Source organism: Mesocricetus auratus, unplaced genomic scaffold (assembly GCF_017639785.1).
Source record: "Mesocricetus auratus isolate SY011 unplaced genomic scaffold, BCM_Maur_2.0 Super-Scaffold_100004, whole genome shotgun sequence".
NCBI lineage: Eukaryota > Metazoa > Chordata > Mammalia > Rodentia > Cricetidae > Mesocricetus > Mesocricetus auratus.
This window is the reverse complement of record NW_024429189.1, coordinates 82377204-82394907: the sequence shown is the minus strand read 5'-3', so window position 1 is coordinate 82394907 and position 17704 is coordinate 82377204. Positions and strand designations below refer to the sequence as shown.

General features: G+C 38.4%; 1 protein-coding gene across 5 annotated transcripts in view; it reads right to left on the bottom strand.

Annotated features, from left to right (window-relative positions):
- The window catches only part of Cdin1 (CDAN1 interacting nuclease 1), a 212623-nt gene that overhangs the window by 65101 nt on the left and 129818 nt on the right, over window positions 1-17704 (bottom strand). For 2 of the 5 annotated variants that reach the window (XM_021231048.2, XM_040746016.1), the window contains exon 11: window positions 7393-7506. The exons of the other annotated variants lie outside the window; for them this stretch is intronic. In XM_021231048.2, the coding sequence (XP_021086707.1) occupies window positions 7410-7506 (97 nt within the window). In that variant the 3' untranslated portion in view covers window positions 7393-7409. The remainder of the gene's footprint in view (window positions 1-7392; window positions 7507-17704) is intronic. 5 annotated transcript variants of the gene reach the window in all.

Here is a 17704-nt window from a genome sequence, read left to right as displayed (position 1 = left end):
CTTTACACATACTGGGCTGGTGAGACACAGTGGGTCAAGCTGCTGGCTGCAGAAGCCTAGGGACCTGAGTTGGATTCCCAGAGATGGAAGCAAAGAAATCAACTCAGCAAAGCTGTTCTCTGACCTCCACATGTATGCTGTGGCATGCCTATGCCCCCTACCCCACCACAATACACTACTTCTACAGCTAGATATGCTGGTCACAAGAGTTATGGGAGCTCTTAACTTTTGTTTAGAGATATAACAAACACTTTCCAAACACTGTCACTTGTTTAAGTCTAACAAATACATTTTTATTACAAAAAAGTCAAATGCTCAATAACAACAGCTAGAAAAACTAGAAAATGGAAAATGTTCCTGTGACTTAAACACATTTCATTGAAAACCCCTGGTAGTGCCGCCTTGCTTCCCCTTCTAGAAGCTCCCAGGCACATATGGATATGTGCATGTGCACACGTATTTATATACTAAGTAAGAGGTGACAGGCACTTTTGGTTTGGTCTGTTTCTCTTTGACACAGATGAAATGCTAAGGAAAAGAAGCCAGTACTCCAGACTGCTCTGCACAAAGAGGTTGGGTTCCCAACAGGGAGAGTAAGCTACATGGTACTCAGCGCTCTGAGCTTAACTACTCCTATGATCGATGCTTCATTGTTGAGCCCAGATTTAGCAGAGAAGACAAGGACTAGTCGGTCTCTCAGTTCTGATGCTTCTTTTTCCCACCTTCACTGAACTGTTTTTACTTCTTTGCTTCATAGTGAACAACAGTACTTTGGATCCCCAGAACCCTTGTAAATGCCGGGTGTGCATCATGATCACCTGTAATTATAGCTTGGGAAGGTGGAGGTAGGGCATCCCCAGAGCAAGCTAGCCAGCAGGACTAGCCATATTGATGCTTTGGGTTTGAATGAGAAACTGTATCAGTGCATAAGCTGGAAAGCAGTTGGGCTTATTTCCCAACATCAACATCTACATGCAAACACACATGTGTATGAGCACCCCCCACAAACATGTACCCACATTTATATAAACATGCACACTGTATATACATTAGAACTCAGATATCCAAACAAGGTAAAAATATGTACAGGATATTTGTGCATATTTCTGTGATTTGAAAATTTGTAATTAGCAATATATTTAAGAGTTAACTTAATGCAAGTCAAATTAATACTTAACACACATTGACCAAGAGCATGCAAAAGCAAAGCATTTGTAATTATGTTTTGTTCTCAAATATTCATTTTTATTTATGGATATGTGTGCTTGTGCCTGTGTGTAGCACATATGTATGCTGGTACTCACAGAAGCTAGAGGTATGGGACCCCCTGGAGATGGAGTTACAGGAAGTTGTGAGCAGCTCGATGTGAGTGCTGGAAACTGAACTCTGCTTCTCTGACAGGGCAGCAAGTGTTCTTAATCCCTGTGCCATCCTTCTAGCTCCACCATTCATAATTATTGACTGATGCAAGGTTTGTGTTAAAGACAGAGTAATACTGATGAGGAAACACACTGATTCATAGCTGTTTGGAAGGCTTTGCAGACAGGTCTAGAGCTGTTTCCAGTGGTTTTCAAAAGGAATGGCTGCTTAATCTAAGAGCTCAGAACTAGATTCTTCAGATTCTAATGTTTTCTGAAATTGAGGAAAATCTTAAGCAAATTTAAAAGAAGTCACAATGAGCTTACCTACCCAGCAGCATGCTTTTGTAAGTTTAGCACTTATCATCAATTGGGTGTTTAATGGAGAGCAATGATAAATTTACTTATCATTTATAGTGATCTAACTGTAAGCTAGTAACAAACCAAATACTTAAAGTATTAAGTATTTATGAATATTTTAGTGGCGAAAGTGAATCACTTCTTTTCACATATGCTTAAGAAATAGCAATCCCCATCTCTTTCATTTTATTATAACCCATTAGAAAACTTTAGTGTTCAAATTGTGTGCATATTGGCTATGTGAGAGACACATGTATTAAAATGTGGTCAGACTCTGAAGAATGCAGACTGGAACACAATCATGTATTTACCCTTTCTTCTTGAAGGCTACAGAATACATGTAAAAGTATGATAAAGAGTAAGACTTCAAGTACAGTGATAATCTGGGGATGTAGGAAGATAGTCATTGGCTACATTAAAGACAATGAGCACATACTAGAAAAAACTTCACACTACAGATAAGTCCTATAGTCCAAATATCAAATGCCTCAAATGCCTCATGACTAAGCAGAGGTATATATACAAATGGCTATACACTTAAGGCCATTAACATCCATTCTAAACATTCAAAGTTATAGTCTGAATTAGAAATGTAGAGGGATCCAACTCCATTTGGAAGAATGACATTCAACTCAAACACTTCCTCAAACTTGCATTGCCACAGTATGACAGAAAGCCTTTCCTACTCTTTTTACTATAATTTGGAAGTACTCATTCGTTGATTCATTTACATTTTGTTTTTCTCATTCTAGTATGAGCACTCTACAGGCAGGCTTCATACTTGTTGCTATATTCCTGGTACCCAGAACAGCAAACACGGTAGGTGCTAAGAATGAGTGAAGATAATTCCTGTCTTAGTTAGGGTTTCTATTGCTATGATGAAAAACCAACACCAAAGTAACTTGGGGAGGGAAGGTTTTATTTGCCTTACTTATCTGCATTGTAGTCCAACCTCTTAAGGAAGTCAGGACAGGAACTTAAACAGGGCAAGAATCTAGAAGCAGAAGCTGATGCAGAGGCCATGGAGGCTACTTACTGTCTACTCATCATGTCTTTATAGAACCTAGGACCAGTCCTGGGATGACATAACCCATAATAGAAAATGCCCTGCAGCAGGATCTTATGGAGACATTTTCTCAACTGAGGTTCCCTCCTTTCAGATAGCTCTAGCTTGTGTCAGTTGACATAATAGCAGTCAGAACACTACCCTAGCCTCCAGAGACTTCTCATTAATTTGTTAGTTAGACATGCCAATTGAAATGTCCTTGTGTAGCTTGGAGGAGTTGAGTGATTCTTGGATATAATCAAAAAGAGACACTGAGATCCAATAATTCTTGGTTTCTCAACAAACAGGGAATGGATGCTAATGTTCCTAGCTGGAATTTTCTCTGTTCTGGGGTTTGTAAATGGATTGTATCCTAAAAGGTCACATGATTTGCCCCTAACGGGGTAATGCTGAGAGTTAGTAAAATATCTAGCAGGACATACTAGGTCGGTATTCCCCCCTGAAGGGATTAATGCTGTTTGCTGGAAGAGGGTCAGGTGGAGTAAGAATGGTTTTATTCCTGTTAGAATGGATATTATAAAAGGAAGAAGCATTTTCCCCCACAGGCCCTCGTTCCTGTCTTGTCCATACCATCTCCCATCTGCATATGACCTATGTGGTGCCATCCACTTGCCTGGTATGCTGTAGCCACAGGCCCCTCTAAATCAATGAGATTCTGCACCAGTTCTTTATATCCAAAGCTCTGAGCTAAACAAACTCACCTTTTCCCTGCATAATATGCCTAAGTTTTTTTCTTAACTTTACATCAATGTGTGTATGTATGTACTGTATATATACTTATACATGGATGGAGGGTAGAGGACAACTTTAGGGACGAAGTTCTTTCCTTCCAGCACATAGCTTCTAAAGACTGAACTGAACTCATGTTGTCAGGTGTGGTGGCAAGACATTTTACCTACCGAGTCATTTACCAGCCTTGGGTATGTAACATTGTAAGATACACCCTTATGGCATGGCCAGAATATCCAAGTGCCTGTAGGTTACTGGCCAGTGCCAAGCAACCATCAGTCAGTCAGTTGCTGTCTCCACCAAGGTATCCATCTCTAAAGAGTCTGCTAGGAAAATGCAGCTGCCTTGTTCTATCTGCTCATTGAACAACTCCATTTTAATAAATACCATACTGGAGTGAAAAACTGATTTCCCCAGTAGATGCAAAGAATGAAAAAGTATATGAAGTCTCTACTGTCAATCATCTTGGGAGGCATTTCATGAAGGTCCAATAAAATGCAGAAAACCCAAATGCTTGTTCTTTTTCCTTTTTATTGCTAAAAACCAAATTGGTTAAAACAATTCTTTAGAATGAAAAATTAAACATGTAAGGCAGCAAATTTATATATTGTCATGGTTTCCAAGACCTTAAGTTAGAGGCATGTCCATTCATTAGAGTGACTTAGGACACAGGAAAATAGAGGAAAACAATATGGAACCCATCTATAAGGTGGAGAGAGCACAGAGGGAACCTTTCCTCAGAGCACTAGGGAGAATCCAGGCACACAGACCTCCACCTTAGACTGCCATCTTTCAGAGCTGAGAAGGAAAACATGCCTTGTTTAGCCCCACCCTTACCCTTGCCCAGAGCATTCTGTTACAACAGTCCTAGCAAACTAACACACCTGGATGGGTCTGCTCCTCTTTCTGTGATGGCTCAATTGGCAACTTTCCAGAATGGAGGGTCACCTAGCACAGATACCTCCTGACTGGATTAAGGAAGGGAGGGAGACGCACCATAAACATGACTGGTGCTATTCCATGGGCGGATGTCCCTGACTAAATAAAAGGAGAAAGTGAGCCTAAGAATTCACTGCTTTGGTTTCTGATGTCATATGTGGCCACAAGCTCCTCCTGCTGTGACAAGCCCACCCTGATGGACTACATCCTCAGACTGAGCAGAAGCAAGCCCTTCTTCCCTTCAGCTGCTTTCATCAGGTCCACTGCTGTAGCAACAAGAAAACCGATGGCACTCTATGGTGTTGATCCCTTGTAACCCGAAATCACCATTACCACTACTTGATGAAGTCAGCAAAGGAAACTGGTTTGGAAAGATACTCAGAATTAAAGATTTACACTGACATGAGAATTTTCTATGACCACACATGAAAGCCAAGTTTTGCTTCTACCAGGGTCCCTGAGTGCAGAGATAAGTGGGCATTCTGAGACTACACACATACTTTAAATGCTACCACATAACTCCTTTTAAAGTGCATCCCACAGTGGATGAGGGTTTCTGGTTTTAAATATGTGTGTGTGTGCACGCATACACACACACACACACACACACAAACCACTGGGATTAGTTTGAGATGTAGAGAAACATAAAAATCTTAATTTCAAATACTGAAGAAACTGGGTTTGTTTTGCTTCCAGGTCTAAATCTTTGAACTAAGCAGTGAGTAGGGGCTGCTCATGCAGAAGCAGTCCTTGCTTCCAGGGCCACTACACTAGACCCCTTTATATCATTTGCCTAGCTCTCCAGCATCTCACTTTGAATTCTGTGATCAAAGAGAATGCTATTAGGCTCCCTGCCCACCTGACTTAATATCTGAGATCAAGCCCCATGTCCATGTGCATGTAGGGCGAGCACTATGTCACTGAGCTACATCTGCAGCCCACCCAAGCTCTTTAATTACGGGGACCATGGTGAGTAAGATGACCAAATGGATGGCCCATCTCCTTGCAGAGCTTAGCAGTAGTAGCCCAGCACACCCTTTCCTCATTCACAACCCACCACTGGTGATTTTCGTTTTTGTTAGTATTCCACCCAAGAGTTCACAATGGGTATTAAGAAAGAGATGTTAAGGCGCTGTAGGGCCAATAAAAGATAAACATGCTTCATTCACACAGACTTCTCAGATCCTTAGGCAATATTTCCCTGACTTACTTGACTACCAGCTTTTTTGGGAAGCATTTTGAAAACACAGTAGTCATTGATGTTCTGACCCAAGCAAGCTCATTTTCCAAACAAAACAAAATTTCTATTTTTGTTAAATATAGATCATTGTAGTAATTATAACATTTAAGATAGGATTCAAATGGAATTAGAAAAAGAATAAAACCGCACGACACGGTATTAGAAAATAAAATTTTCCATTTTTGTTGGATATGGTTTGTTCAGAGAGGTCAATGCTATGTATCCTTTGAAATTCAAGAGAATAATTTTGTATAATTCTTCTAACAATCAAAATTGAAATAAGAAGGCACATATTTCTTTCCAGCTGGATCCAAGACACCATTTCCTCCTTTGCTTTAATTTGTAACATTTGGAGTATTTGTGCAGTGAATTCTGAAGCCAAAAACACTTGCCAGTAACAGTTAATATATGTTTCCCAGTGCTTTTTGTATGGTATCTGATCAGCTAATCACAATATAGTCTTAAACTTACTAGCACCATGTGAAACAATAACAAAGTTTCTTTTATTCAAGTTGGTCTATTTCTCTCAGAAACTACAGCCTGTTTCTTGATAAAGAATAAGAATTAAGGGCCAACCTGTCTTAATTTCTCCAAGTTATACAGTTCAAAGACTGATGACTGTTCTCACGGGAAACAACATCAACTGTAACATGCCCTCCAAGTGGGAGAAATTGTGGGAAAATCAAATGCTGGAAAAGGACCAAGTTGTGCCATTAACATCAGCACACTTCTACATTGGAAAAACTACATTTTGCTTGCAAAAAGTAAACCTTGCCCTTCATCCCACAGCCATCCATGAGAGGCTTATTTATTACCTTCCAGGCACTGTTCTAGTCTTGGGGATACAGCAGTAAATAAATTCGATGAAAGTCTCCACTGCTGTGGAGTTTTTGTTCTCGTTGACCAAATCAAATCTAACATTGCAGTTCATGTTAGGAGATGAAAAGGCTTGTGGAGGAATACCAAAAGGGAAGAGAAATGGAGGCTGGGTAGGGAGGGCCAAGGTCACCTAAGAAGCTAATATTGCACCTGCCTTTTCAAAGTAATCCATGAACCCACTCAGGGAAAGTGGTTTATGACAAAGGACTTGGGGGTAATAATGAATATGCCCAATTTTAGTAACAAGGAAGCCAGAATGGCTGGTACAGAGTAAGTGAGGGGCAGCATGATAAAAGTAAGACATGGCCAGAGCAATGATGGGGAAGTATGCAGGGTATAAAGCCTGGCTCCTACTTTGGGTCACTAAGGAAGCACTGCAGAATTTTAAGCAGAGGATGAGTATTACCTGCCTTCTATTTAATGATCTGAATCCTATGTTGAAAAACAGAATGGAGGAGCTAGTGGTAGAAGAAAGGAGAGCAGTTAGGAACTGCTTCAATAATCCAAACAGATGATGGTGACCTGTGTTGAGTGGTAGCAGAGGAGTAATGAAAAGCAGCTGGAAAAAATGTATATATATAGTTGTTGAGGCTCTTATATAATCCAGACTGACCTTGAACTGGCTATGTGAGTGAGGATGACTTTGGACTCCAGATCCCTTTTTGTCTTCCAAACCCAAGTGCCTGAGCAATGAATGAAACCAACTGGAATACTTCCTACTCATAATCACATGGTAGTGGTGTACTTTGGCCAATACAGACTACTGTTAATATTTTCCAAATGCTGCTAATATGACTTTGAATCCCCAATGCAATACTTACTGGCTAAAGCGTAGACTTCAGATGAATCTCACAGCCAAAACCACACAAGGCAAGCCTTGGAATGAAGCGTCAATGGCTAAGGAATGTATGGGAGCATGCTTGTCAGGCTGGACACTATAAGGTATATGAAATAAAACTATGAGATATGGCTGGAATGGGAGGAAATGGGGATATTCTTCAAAGTGTTGTAGGATAAGAACCACAATTTTTCTTTGCAGGTGATTTCCTTTGCAACCATGATTAACCAAGATATTAAAATGATTCACTTATATAATGCTTCAAGGCTACCAACTGCAGGGAGCCCCTTACACAGCATACTTGAATGGGAGAGAAGGAATGGGTATCTAAACGTGAGTTACTAGAGAGAAGAATGACTGGGAAGAAGTACCCCAAACCGTGAGTCCCAAGGGGAAGGAGTTAAGAGACATGCGGGAATTCCCTCCTCAGCCTGCAATCTTTGCTCGTGCCCCTCAGTGCATGAACCAACAAGAAGTCATGGGATAAGCATCCCCTGATGTGGCCTATATGGTTCCGAATCCCAGTGCACAGAGCAGAACAGAGCGAGACAGAGACAGAGACAAACAACACAGAGAGGGAAGGGGTCATTTGAATGCTGAGCTTTTGGATGAGATCTTTGGCAGAGCGTGTGGAGAATGGAGAGGGAGAAGACAAATAAGGAAGAGGGGGGTCACCAGCACTCTTCTGTTTTAAAGTAGCTCAGCATTCCAGATGCTGCACCAGTGCTCTAGGTGAGCAGGCCTGTGCTTCTCCAGCCTTCCATGAGAACTAGAGTGCTACAGCAGCTGCACAGGTTGCAGCAGGATAACAAACTCATTGTTGAAGCAGCATCCCCTAGGCAACCTACGCAACTGATAAACATGAGAGGTCAGTAGGTGGGAAGCAGAGCCACCAGCAGAGGAATACCAGGAAGTGGGACACTGGTAGGGAGAACAGAACACGTCAGCATCTCTGGACACAAGCTGAGGTGAACTTGCAGAGGGAAACTGAGGAAAGGAAGAAATGTAACAAGTAATCACCAGTTGGAACAGGGAAAAAGAGAGCAGTAACAGAGAAACAGGGTGGCTTAAGGAAGTCATGTGTGGGAGACCTCTGTCTCTTCAGGGAAGCGGGAAGCAAGAGAAACAGTGACAGCCTTTCCAAACTGTGAGAGGGGATTTAGCAACATTTAACAAAGTGGACAGACAGATGTGCAGCAGGTTGTATGCGCTTTCTTCTGAAAACCAAACTCTTAAGGGGGCCACAACCCTTGTTCCAAATGTGTTTTGCAAAACATCATGATGTCCAATTTCATTTCCAATGTGTGGATTTCTAGAGGGTTTAACTGTATTATTATTAATGTCCATTACTTATAAACGAACTAATATTAATTGGTAAAACGTTTACCTTACAAACAGTCAATCCCAAATGAAGGAGACAATTGCTAAATGACATAGTTAGAAAAGTGTATGGTCATAAATATTAAGTTAACACATCTAGAGTTAATGCTACTAGAACAGGATATGGAATCTTCCCCTACCATGTCTTATTATTGTCTACCAACTAAAAATAGTGCCTGACTATGGGAAACTAAGCCTTTAATTTTCAAAGTACAATAAGACAATACATATAGTCTTTGAATTTTAAAGTTGATCATATAATATGCATATGTATTTCTCTGGCAATTTTAGTGATTTAGGAAAATTAATCTCAAATAAAAATGATTTAAAATGGTTAAAGATATGTTCTAAGTATATATTAAGATAAGCATATTTAAAATAATTGATATGATAGAATCATAATATGGAAATCCTTACTTAAAATGTCTCAGTATAGTCTACCAATTAGGAATAATATGTGTATTACTATGCAAAGATCAACGTTAAATTTTAAAAGTACAGTAAAACTACATATCTTTGGTAATTTTAGTGATTAATGCCTTAATTAAGAGATGGGGTGCAAGAGACACATGCAATAAACTGACATAATTCATCATATTGGAAGGAATCACATGATGAATGCATATATGTACTGTGAATTATACAGCTCACATGCAAATCACACACTCATTACCACACAGAGGCATTCATTTTTCCATAGCCTAAACATAACAAATCTTCCAGTGTCTCCAATCTACTGAGATACTCTTTCAAAACAAAGGAGTTCACAACATCTTCTGCAGAACAGTAACTCAAAAGGAAACAGTCATACACATGGCAATGGAGAGAGGACATTTTTAGCACTTACATCTCTACATCAGCTAAACAAGGAATAAGTCCTTTATGATGTGTGTCTATTGTTCCATAGTGTCACTTTAAATGGATGTCCTGGCACTAAGGATTGTAATAAGGCTGTTAGATACAATGCTAAATTATTATTTATTTATTCATTCATTTAACTGTTAACAAACTCATCTGATAATAACGCTGACCCACCAACAGTTTCTCAATGAAGGAGTAATTATTTAAAAACACAACCCTCTGAGACTGATTTGACTTTGAGTGAAGTGTCATAATTGATAGCAACTCAAATATGAATATATTCAGTGCTTAAACCTGGACTCATGCCTACATGGAAGGGGCAGACTGACTTCCCAAGCCTTGACACAGTAGGGTAGGGCATGTTGTAGTGAGCTGTAAGCTCCTCAGATAAAAGCACCAGGCTTGGGCCCTTTAGAAGCTCCTTCCCATACACTCAACCCTTTATAGTTGAACAGGACTAAAGGATATTTATTAATCAGGTTTTTGGACTAAAGTCAGAGGAAAATAAATGAGCTTTAGAAAATATATAAGACTTAGTAACTAAAGTTGGCTCAAAGCACCTGTGTTATTCTCATCCCACTCCCTTAATAGGACAGCACGATGAAGTTTTACAACATTTTAAAGATGTCTTGGAAATTTCAAACTCATTTTATCTTTTAATTAAACCTATTTCTCCAGGAAGACTTTTAAGGCTCTTTATAAATGCCATGCATTTTCTTACTGCTGATAGTACTGAAAACTATATCGGAGCACTTTATCCATTGGTGAACAAGATGATCATACAATCACACGTGAAAAGACACCTTTTCACTGCTTTGGAGCAAACTACTGAGAGTCCAAGAGTGCAATGATTTTGATTGCTATGATTATGTAAGCAAAGTATCTGAAGGTCCCCTAGTCATGGATTTGAAGGCACAATGAAATTCCTTCAAGTAAGAGGACTAATGGCAGTGTGTTGGTTGAAATGACTCCTTGTGTACTACCTAACCAAACATGATGGATAGAAATGGAAAAACCAATACATCTACTTCACTACACTTTGATGCAAGTTTGTTAAATAACAAATTCATATCAAAAAGATATTTATTCTGAATCAATGTGTGCTTTGAGAGTCAATTTTGTTTCAATTGTATTGTTACTGTTTAAAGATAAAACCACCACAAAGCTCTTTTGACAGTCAAGCATGCACAAATTTGGAAACCATAGGGAATTACAATTTTCATTGAAATACATACCTATTCTTTCTGAGCAAGGAACAGCTAGGACTTACGACGTTTAATTCTAATATCCCTAAGACAGAAGCTACATCTGCATTAAAATGGTTTTTTTGTAAAGCATGATTTAAAAAAATCAAACCTTAAAATGTTAATACTTAGAAATGCTTCAAAATTCATTTGCCAGAAAGATGAGTTTGAAATAACATATTTTCAGTCATTGTAAAGAAACACAGAGTTATTTTCCTATATAGGAGTTAGGTATTTCCTAGAGCTTAAAGAACTGTATTTGTAGATTTTTTTCTGTCATACTTTTATTAAATTTAATCTAGTGAATAGAATTTTTTAGACTTTTTCTATATTAAAAAAATTGAGTGTACTACTTGGCTAACATAATACAACTGGAATTTGATCCTTTTGGGATAAACTTTGGAGAGTCTTCAAAAAATATGTTTAAGTTATTTTATATGATCTAAAACAGATATCAGAATCATAAAATATTAGAAGATATAAGATGTTATACATTTACTTAAGAACATTTGAGCAAGATTAATAATTTACTTAGATTTCTTAAAAGCAAAAATCAAAATACATCAAAGGTATAGACTGTCTTCTCTCAAATACCCACTTTCCAATTTTATAACTCTCTTTAAATCTTTTTCTCAATTTAACATATTTTGCTGAAGTATTTAAAGGTGCTAAGTCACTCATCCCCTACATATTTTTTAATGTCCAGCTGAGGTTACTTTATTTGACATAATTACATACATAATTTTTCACACAATTCTACCAACGCACTGTCATGTTTAACAAAATTAACCATAGTTTTTAGAATTCACAGCAGCTATACTAAATGTTCAGTCACTATCTCCACAATGTATTCTGCAGTCCATTTGACGCAATCAGGTGCAATAAGGTTGGCTGCAGTTGGTTATGACGTCACTGGGCTCTTGCCTGGTACCCTCCCTTGCTGTACTGGTTAATCTTCCAGCTTCTCTCTTGTTGAAGATACTGCTCTGATTTCCTTTGAAACTGAACCAGGGTCTGACAAACTGAAAACTGCCAAGCTTCTGCTTTATAGTTTTGGTGATACAGAGGCAAACCCTGAGATTTATTGCCGATTTAACGACTGAATACTTTCCTAGAAGTCTTGAAACAATTGGATCCCATATATTAAAGAATTGAAATTACAGTAATCCTTCATTTGTTTGTCTCATGGTGCTGTAATACAATAGATATTAAGGTTTTACTGAATAGTGGTAAGATATTTCTTCATAAACCAAATGATGCAATCCCAAGTTTTTAACTACATTTTCTAGAATATATACAGAACTAATTGTAACTTGTTCGTTAGTCATTCTGGGAAAGAAGATCTGCTATGTTCCTCCCTCTCTCTGGATCGTCTGAACAAGGCGGGCAGGTTCTCATTGGATGTATCCAGTGTGCAGCTTACATGCCAAGTTGAGTCACCAGAATCAGTTAACTAACTCACAGCACCGTCTTTTAAAGTTCAGGTTCAATTTTTAAAGGTGATAGAAAATTTGGAGGATTATGAAGTGCTGATGAAAAATGACAAGCATCAGAAAACAGGATATAGAACATTAATATATCTTCATGATATTTGTGTTAAACAAATCATAAATTAACATGGATAAGGCTGGCTTAGTCTTTCTTCAGAACAGCTTTAGCTAATAAAACTTCAAAAAGATCAGTGATGTATAATTTTTTGAAAATCCTAAATATGAATGACTTTAAATGGAACCATATGACGTGAACAGGAGAAAAGTAATCATAGCTAAAACTCCCAAACTCAAATGAAATAAATTCAAAGCTACGAGATGAAGGGCAATTAAGCACCTATTTTGACAATTTGAAGTGGTCAAGTTTTTAAAAATATGACACCAGAACCTTAACCTATCTGTATATGAGTGATAAATGAGGCATTTTGTGTCATTACATTCCCATAAATCACTTCCTTTAGCGGCTGACGGCTTTTATCAGATCTAACCTTTTCGAGCTTCTATTAGCGCACTAACATTTTCAACTTTGACACACGTGCAGTTTACAAATTCTGCAGCTGATTAACTCTGGACAGGAGCTTTACTGGGATCATTGTCTTCAAGTTGGGCAAAAGCCACAGGGTCTCAAAAACTCAGACACTTAGTTTACAGTACAAAATTTCAAGGAATGTAAAGCGTTGGGCTATGGAACTGCTAGGTAGTCATTTGTTGCTGGGAAACAAGTATGAACAAGGTTTCACTTTTCATAGACAAGTGATCTAGAAAATACCAAGAAACGAAAAGAAGAATTAGAAAACAAAAGCCTGGCTGAAGGTTAAATTCTAGTCGATTATATATTTTTTGCTTTAAAGTATTTTTTGGTGGACAAGCATAAAGTAGTTTCTGAAATGACTGCTAAAGCTGTTTTGATGTACACAAAGCAAAGAGAAGCCAGATATGTTATGAGAACTATGCTATGAGAATTATGACCTCCCCAATAAAACACCATGTCTGGCTTCTGCCTGTCTCTTTCAATCAGTTGTTGAAGTTATAAAGACACAGCATGTAAAAGTGATGTAATTTTATTAATTCTATAGAAAGAAATAAAGTAATTTTATATAAGCTGGAACAATGCAGGCAAGAAACGATCATGCTTTTACAATCATTTAAAATTTAGTTGCCCACATCTCTTGGTGGAAAAGTCAAAGAGGATAACTGAACTTGACAGTCAGGATGTAGGTGACTGCCACAGTTGTGCAGAGGTAGAATGTATAGGTCAATGCACACATGTAAACAGTATATACCTAAATACATCTGGGAAGATGTACTTGAGGACTAGGAAGGTATCAAGGAAACCTACCTAAAAAGTACAACTGACAAAGACAGAAATGATGCTGAGCTTCAAAGAAAGACTGAAGTTGGCAATGCTAGCCAGACAGGAAAAGCCTTGGTGCTGACTGTTTGGCTACTAGCTCTGTATTTTAAGCAGCATTAATTTTGATAAGAAGTACCAGCCATCAAGCCTAAATAGTAACATCCAAAGAGGCGAACTAATGACAGTAAAGTGACAATGCTTACAGACCACCTCCTGCAGCAGACTGCCTCTTGCAGATCAATGACAAATCAGAAACATAATTGGGGGAGACTTTTCTAGAATCAACTTTTTGTTCTAGAAACATCTTTTTCTAGAATCAGGTCACATGTAGCCTCCTAATGACACATCTAAAGCCTATCCATGACAAATGAAAAACCTCTTTATTTTACTAATAATATCACTCGTCACAGGAGCTCGGCAGTTAGACTTTGACAATTCAAATGTAAATCCTGGACAGCCTATGAGTATTCATGACAAAGGCATATTTATCATTTAAAACAAAGGGACATGACTTCTTGGTGTTCATATCAAAGACCTGTGATGGATGAGGCCAAGCTAATCAAAAGACAGGCTAGAAAGAACACAGATGTTTGCTACTTTGATTAAGAAAAGACTATTCCCCCTCCCCAATGCCGCCCAATGTGGACATTTCAAATTGTTTTAAAGGTATAATTTCAAGCAGACATTAGCCTTTAACAGTTATAGCTCTTATAAAAGCAACCCCAGCCCCAGGCACAAATTGCAGAAGCAAAAATTCTCCAATCCAAGAAAAGAGCAAAGTGCCAGAGTCAAAGCTCCTTAGATGTAACCCATAGAGACTTCCAGAATTGGTACTATCCTCCTCAATTATTTTCAATCCAGAGAATGAACAGAAAAAAATAGTAATAAAGCCTGTTTTTATCTGAGATGTTTATAAACAGCACAAATGTGTGCCACAGCTAGCCAGGAGCCATGGAGATGAAGGTCTGAGACACTGTCACCGCTTTTGTTCCTGAACATGGTGCTGCTGACTCACGTGTCCAGGGCTTCACCAGCTGAAAAGGATTTCAAAACAACTTACCATATTTAAATTTTAAATACAGCCGGGCGGTGGTGGCGCATGCCTTTAATCCCAGCACTTGGGAGGCAGAGGCAGGCGGATCTCTGTGAGTTCGAGGCCTGGCTGGACCAACAGCCTCCAAAACAATACAGAGAAACCCTGTCTCATAAAACCAAAAAAAAAAAAAAATTTAAATACAGTTAATTCTGGAGACTTCTAGCATTCAGCCTCATTTTGGGTGGTGGGGAACAGCATTAGGAAGAGGTATTGAGAGCTGGGGCTGTTGGTAGTATCTTCTCCCATCCCACTGATGACGAGTCATCATCAGGGCTGTATAACAGAAATCCAATTTACAAGGTCCTGCTCATTTGAGTGCCTTTCATGATGCCCAGGACTGGTAGCCCTGCAGTCCTGAAAACAAATGCCTGCTCTTCGAGGGAAGTGCTGCTTCCACATTGTGTTCAAGGTTACCTTGAAGAAATGAGGATGGTGGGAGAGGTCTGTGGGAGGAAACCCCACTTGCGAATAGATCTATTTCAGGCCAATTTTCCTTGCCACTTTTAGTAACTCAGAGAAGTACACTTGTTGATATGCATTGATCAGATGTTTGACATACAAAACAATGGCCCCATACCCATGCCACATTAAAAGAAAGCCATACAAGGGGAGACAACTATTTGTGTACTACAAAAATGATTATGTGGCTTTGTTTTCCTTTTTGTTGAAATGGTCTTCCTTTAAATATGATTGCTACATCAAAATCACACGGTCACTCTTCAGCACCAATGCCATCTATTACTTCCTCTATGGAAAATACATGGCATAGTCAACGCGTTACTGGTACAGGGCAAATATACAATATTTGTGTCCAGGTATAATCCATTATGCACCAATGAGTTGCATCTATTATTGATTTATCAGGTTCTAGTTTTCATTGACTATAGTAACTAGCACTTTTCCTGCTTACAATAGGCAAAACCTCGTCTTGAAGCACATGCATGCTTCTCATAGAGGGACATAACAACTGAATATTTCAAAGGGTTTAACATTTAATATATTAAGAGGTATTTACAGGATAACAAAAATCTTTCACCTTTTGGCCCCGGTATGAAAAATTTACTGGATGCCTAATATATTTAATATTCAGTAACATGAGAGAATAATTTTTATGCAACTCTGATAGTTAGAAAGATAGATAACTCAATTATTAGATCATCTATCAAAATATTCAGATGTGCAAGAGGCTACTAAAAAGATTGATGATGGAGAAAGTCCACTGATTCTCTAGCCATCATATTCATGCATTTGGCCAGACAACATTTTTCGCTGCCTTCACAAGCAAGCTTCATTACCCATCACTCCACTGAAAAGAGTTTATTATGAGGCTGCCATCTTGGCAAGACTATTATTTAGATGATAAATGCTGAGGGGAAAAAAGTATGTCTACTTCTTTTTCCTTTTCTTTTTTTTTTTAAGGAAAAGATGAGCTTTTCTGACAGATAAAACAAACAGCATCCACATTTCTAATTAAGTGAAATTTGGCAGATACAAATATAGGTCAGTTAAAGCTATGATATTATCTTCTGTCTGAATTTTACCCTTAATTTGTAAAATGTAAATTAACTAATTAGAAGAGAAACAGCATGATTAGTGACAAAATGCTTCTGCTGGGTCTTTGCTTCTTGACATTTATGATCAACTATAATGAATTATTGCTTTTTAAAATAATTGATAAAAAAAGTTCCTCCCCTCCCACAACAATGAAAAAAAAAACACTAAAAATTTATAAGAGCAGGCCAGCCACCTGGCAGCACGGCAGCCTTTGTGGTTTTACTTTCTGAGGAAAAGAGAGGGAGAAGGTCATAATGCTGTAAACAGTTGGGTTAATTTCTGCCTGTGTACCTGTGGGTCAATCTGAAGGAAGAAGTACACATTTAATTACTAACAAAATGTAGTTAAAAGATCATTTCCTCTATGAGAAAATGGTCATCTTAAGCTGGGCCCCACTATAGTTCTCTTAGATTCTCTGAATATTCAAGAGATTAGTGAGAAGAGAGATAGGTGTTAGATGGACAATGCTTAGAAGAAAGAAAAGATTGGCCTCTTGAGTCCCAGCAAGAAAACATGGCACTGTTAAGTGTAATTAAGCCTCTCACAGAAGAGTGGAAAGAGATGTTCAATTATTCTTATTCTCTACTATGAGAAGTGTATCTACAATGCCAGATATAAATGTCAGTTGAAAAGCTACATAAAATCCTGAAAGGGAAGGGCTGCTGGGATAGTCCCACAGTCCTGCACAGGTAGAGGAGGATGTATGTGGCTGTCAGTTATTGCATATGAACTCAGACGTCTGCTCTGAGTAGGAGATACCCGAGAAATTGAAGCTGGAGCCTTTCTATTAGGTGGACAGATGTGATAAGTGGTTCAGAGGTGGTGAGCAGTGGTTCCAGGGATACAAAAACATTTGAAATGATGGAGAAAATTAAACGAGAAATGGCTCAATCAAGATAGATAGCTGTCAGGGCGCTTCTGTGCAAAGCAAGAGAATAATTACAACAGTTTCATCCCTCCAACTTTCAATTCTAATTTTAGTTATTCTGCTAAAATCCTTACCTACCATGGACAAAGGTATCTTTATTTCACCTAGTAGACAGTGAGCGCAGTTGGAGAAAATCATTCTGATACACTGATTACTATTTCCCCCAATATTAGGACAAATACATAAAACAACCTACACTTTGCAAGATGTAATCTCAAGGCCTGGGGCAGGGGGATTATTGCACTTGTTTAATACTGACCAGTTGTGGAGACAGCAAGAATATCTCTGGGGATAGCTGAGGATTTTAATAAAAGGATTTATTACTTTTAAGGTTTACAAGTTCGGTAATAGTAAACATCTTCTTTCCTGCCACCAATAACACCATGGT